This window comes from Morone saxatilis, unplaced genomic scaffold (genome assembly GCF_004916995.1).
Source record: "Morone saxatilis isolate NCDOM2014 unplaced genomic scaffold, NCSU_SB_2.0 Contig15, whole genome shotgun sequence".
Classification (NCBI taxonomy): Eukaryota; Metazoa; Chordata; class Actinopteri; family Moronidae; genus Morone; species Morone saxatilis.
The window spans coordinates 1,160,837-1,165,747 of NW_023339707.1; the positions used below are offsets into that span (position 1 = coordinate 1,160,837).

The window sequence follows — 4,911 nt, forward strand, 5'->3', positions numbered from 1 at the left end:
CCAGGCAACTCCAGTAGTCCCACACAGTTGCCCATTGTCCTGCCTTGTGACTATATGAGTGTATCTCCTCTCAGCCTCTCACAACACTCTTTTCCTCAGTGAGCTGACTACACCAAAAGTAATGTAGTGGCAAAAAGTCACAAGACCCACTTGAGGCAAGTTTTAAAATCTAAAAAAAAAATACATATATATAACACAGTACTAGAAAATGTGTGAATGGAGCTATTCTCCACTCATAAGGATCCACGACAGACATATGTTCCCAGCCTGTGAAAATATTACAGCACAGCAAGTAACCCAAATATAAACTCTCACCTGGATTTTGTCAGTTGGAGTCCGTTGGACGCTGGAGGAGGTGAGGACAGGTGGGGAACTGCACTGATTTCCCTAAACAAACAGACACCAAAGAGCACCTGAAATTCAAATGCAATCTGGCATGTAAAGTGAAACTCAGTCATGTCTCTAGATCCTTCATTTGCCTGCATTTGAATAGGGCAAAAGGACGGCAAAATGCTCTGTGTAAGCCAACAACAATGAAAATAAAAAGGATTTTATTTCAGTTTATAAACTACAAAATCATTCAGGCAAAACAAGGCCTTCTGTGCCGTCAGCTACCTGTTGTTGACAGCAGCATAAATTGAAAACTCATGTTTCATTTACAGTAAACAGGAGGTGGTTCAGCTGGTTTCTTTTTGACTGGGGCGCTCTCACTGTAGCAGAAAATGCCTGCCCTCATGTGGATGGAGGGTTGAGGTGCAGCATCTGAAAAAATAGAGAAGTAACGCTTATCAAATAAAATGCAGAGGAAGTATTAAGATTTGTGTGCAGTTTTGTGGTTTGTATAGCATGTAATAGTTACAGAACATCTACTAAAGAGCTTAAAGAACACTGTAAAGCAGTACTACACTGGATTACTATTTCAGACTTCTTAATTTCCCTCTTCTTCTTGAAACTTAACTGATTAGCCTTGTGTATCTCTGGATATGTTGGGGTTTTTTCACCATACAGAAGTTTTTTATTTGCACCCTCCAGTAAGGTCAGAGGTCAGCTAGATGAGAGTGCAGCTTTAGGTGTTACAACTATTTATGACCCTTCAGAGAAGAGGATTATAAGTGACCTACTGTAAACACTACAGTTCTGCACAGTTGTCCAAATGATCTATCAGGTCACTTTTTTCCTTACATTTTGTCTAATGTCTAATCAGGTCAGGACGGAGAGTCGACGGTTGCTAACACAGGAGTTTGAACCCACGTCCCTTTGTTGTATATTACAACATGACTGAAGTGCCAACAACGGCATTTCCAATGAACTGTATGTCACTTCAGAAGAACAATAATTGTTCTCCTACCAGCCTGAAGTTTCAAACATCTCGTCATGTTTCTGTGTGTGTTTATCACAGAGCATCCCTGACCGGAACTCCTATTGGCCATTTTCACTGCACCTGTTCGACCCGCCCGCCAATCACACACTTCGGTCGGTGCGCTCCAAGATGGCGGCTTCCAGTGCTCTGCATCATACATCATCGCATTTGAAAGCTAAATATTACTATCTCCCGGTCGCCTGAACTCACGAGGAGGCAGACCAGAAGAAGCCGATCGAGGCTGAGCTGCAGCCAGTGAAACGCGGAAACGGTTTCCCCATGCTTTGTTCGCGAGAGGAGCCGGTTTCGGTGTCGGACTAAAGGGGGTTGTGTTCTCCGAGTATGGCCACCGAGAACAGGATCAATTTTTGGAGGAGAAACGCAAAGGTTCCCGGAAGGTGGGTTATTGTAGCTAACTCTCTGTTTGTAAACGAACAAAGACTAACGTAACATTTCTTTAGTACGTCTCAGACTGATTGTTGTTGAAAATATCATCCACAGTCAGTGTAGAAACATTAGTAATAGCCTATTGTAGCTTGAATCAACTCATAATGAAGTGTATTGGCATATTAGCTAAAACCTGAGCAGTTTAGCTGACTTTAATGAATAAAATATTTGTAAGCACCTCAGGATTAGTCATTAGTTGACCATATTTTAATTGTGGGTTTCAATTCAGCCACTTTGGGACTTTTCAGCCCTTTCCACCGTGTTGTTTGAGTGTGTGTCTTCATAATGGCCTCCAGCTGAGAGACACAGACCTCCATCTCTTTCTCCTGTGTGGTTTAACGCTCAGAGTTGAGGTGTCAGCTGTCACAGTCCGCGCATCGTCCGCCATATGCTTTGCTGTTGACACTCAACACAGGCTGGCTACTGGGAGGAAGACTGCACTGTCTTGATGAGGGCCACTGCAGTAAGACTCTGAGTCATAAGGCTACAAGTTGAATGAAATGCATCCTCTGTTTGTGGCAGTTTTATTAATGACCAGCAGCTCACTCACAACAGGTTATAGGGGAATAATAGGTTATTACAAAGTATTAGCCCCAGTTTTAAGTACATTTAAGTTCATTTGAGTCACGGTGTCAGTAAATTATTAATAAAATTCTCTGAGAAATAAATCCACAAGGTCATTTAACAAGACTTCTTAAAACAAAACATTTTTTAAACCCTTTTCTCATGTGCTGCTTTTTAAAATGACAATGTGAAATAATATAACGTATAAAGTAACATCAATACAGACAAATGTAACTCATATATTATACATCTTATTTTGGTTCACATTGTATAAATTAGTGATAGACCAATTAATTGGTCTGCCTATTAATTGGATTATCTAGCCTTTTGAGATAATCGGCACAGGCCAATGCCTGCGCTCATGAGGCAGATAAACAAGAAGCAGACATATCTGCAGGCAGGCTGTCAGTGTGGCTGCTGTGGAATGATGTTAGCACTCCTCTTTGGGAATTTTGGGAATGTGGTGAAAAAGTTAGTTTGAAGCCGTGTACTATAACTCATGCATCCTGCTTTGAACATATGCCTGAATTTGCTATAGAATAGAACAAAATTGTAGATCGTTAATTTTCTTTTGATATCTGCATCATATATCGGCCATTGGCTGCCCCGCTCTCTAAATCAGACAGCCGCTATACATCAAGCATATGTTGAAATGTGCCATCCTTGTTTGGATTAGGCCACAGAGTCACAGCTTTGTAAAAAGTATTTGTTGCTGTGCACCAAACAAAATATTATTTCCAGATGGGTAGGAGAGTCTTTGAAGATTGGGCCTCTGGGTCTTTCAAACATTGCAGGGTAATTATGTTTCAGAAAAACGGATGCTTGCCACTGTGACTTAAATGTAATGGTAATAAGAGAGACACAAACTGGGGCTAGACTAGTCCCAGCCTGTAGAGCTTGCTCAATAGGCACTATAGCAATGGGATATAATGGGCACTGAGGACCTGCAGGCATTCTCATACTCTCTTTTCTTTTAATCTCCACACCCTGCACACTTATGGAAAATGAAAATTCATCAGACTTCATTGATAAGACATGACCTGCTGTGTCCATGTGTCTATGTTTATATCTTTATTGACCTGCGTGTCTTTACGACTGGCCTGAAGAGAGGATCTCTAAGGAGCGGGCGTTGCTCTCTTTGTCACACACACACACACACAAACGGCGGTGGGTGGATGTCTGGAAACCCAAACACAAACATATGTTTGAACAGGAAAGCGAGCAGCTAGTCTTGCTGCCTGTCCTTGAGCCGCTCCTGATAAAACAAGTGTGAGGCGGGTAAACAAGAGACTCTGGCACTGCCAGATAATCAGCAGGCCCAGTTCCCAGCCACCAGGCTTACTGTCAGTTTGTTCATGCAAATGGCACGAATTAGCCTGATGTCTTTTAGCCCCAGGTGTGAGAAGCCACCGTTTAACAGAATCCACATACTAGTGGTTTTTTTTTTTTTTGTTGCTTTGTGTTAGTCACACAAAAGCCTCTCAACTGCTTTCAATGAAGCCTTATCGTGATTGAACTTTCTAACTTTTTTGGGGGGATAAACAGTGATATTAAATTTAGTCTTAGGCTGTCACTGTAGTGGGAAATGAGTAGTGATTAGAAAATTCCTTTGTTCCCAATCTATAAACTGAACCCAGAGCACTTCAGGCAACATTGCGTCTCCCATTACTCTGACCAAAAGCTGCCCTCTACTGACAAACTCTGAAAAGTGAACTTTATTTTCAGATTTTTTGATCACAAGATTTTAATATCTTATTTGTGCTGTTAACACACACAAATGTGCATGCTTGGCTCCATTCCCACACTGCGTAACCACAATTATAACTGAAGTTTAGGGGTTGAGCATGCATTATTATTCCAGAAAAAGGGCTGAAACTAACTATCGATGACTCTGCCAATTATTTTTACATCAAAAGTCGAATGTTTGTTTTGAAAAATGACTGAAATGATTAAAATAGTTGGCAATTAATTCTCTTTAATCAACTAACCGTTGCAGCATTATCCAATAATTCTTTTGTGAAAAAGTCTAAAATTTTGAATGGGGTTAAGGAGGCTGCTGCTTCTGGCTTTCTGTGAAGGCAAAGGAACTTTGTTGGCAGTTGTGGGTCTGGCCCAGGTCCCAATCTACAGTACCACTCTTGACTGTGTCTGCTTTGGGTCGCCAGCAAGTTGGAGAGACGCTGAGCATTAAGATTCTCACATCCGCGGAACATAATGTCCACCACAGGGTGGTGACGACAACGGGGACTCTGCAAGCTGTCCTCCTAGTTCTGTTCAATACACACTAAAAAAAGCCCAGTCTAAACCAGGCAGGGAAGGAAGGGGTTCTTTAATAGCAGGGAGCAACTGAGCTGACACATTTTGGATATCTATATTTAAATGAGAGATTTGACACAACAAAATATCATTTTTATGAATATTTCATAATATGAAATATATTGTCAGTACACTAAATTATAGCAAACGGGTCCCTTAAGGAAAAGGTTGGTTACCACCGTTCCATTAAATAATGTTCTTCACAGAATCAGAATCAGAATCAG

At 41.2% G+C, this 4,911-nt stretch overlaps 1 protein-coding gene across 3 annotated transcripts in view; it reads left to right on the top strand.

Annotated features, from left to right (window-relative positions):
• Positions 1–1,481: 1,481 nt before the first annotated feature.
• The window catches only part of tbc1d22b (TBC1 domain family, member 22B), a 14,479-nt gene continuing 11,049 nt past the window's right edge, over positions 1,482–4,911 (top strand). For all 3 annotated transcript variants that reach the window (XM_035656581.1, XM_035656582.1, XM_035656583.1), the window contains exon 1: positions 1,482–1,758. In XM_035656581.1, coding sequence (XP_035512474.1) covers positions 1,703–1,758 — 56 coding nt within the window. In that variant the 5' untranslated portion in view covers positions 1,482–1,702. The remainder of the gene's footprint in view (positions 1,759–4,911) is intronic.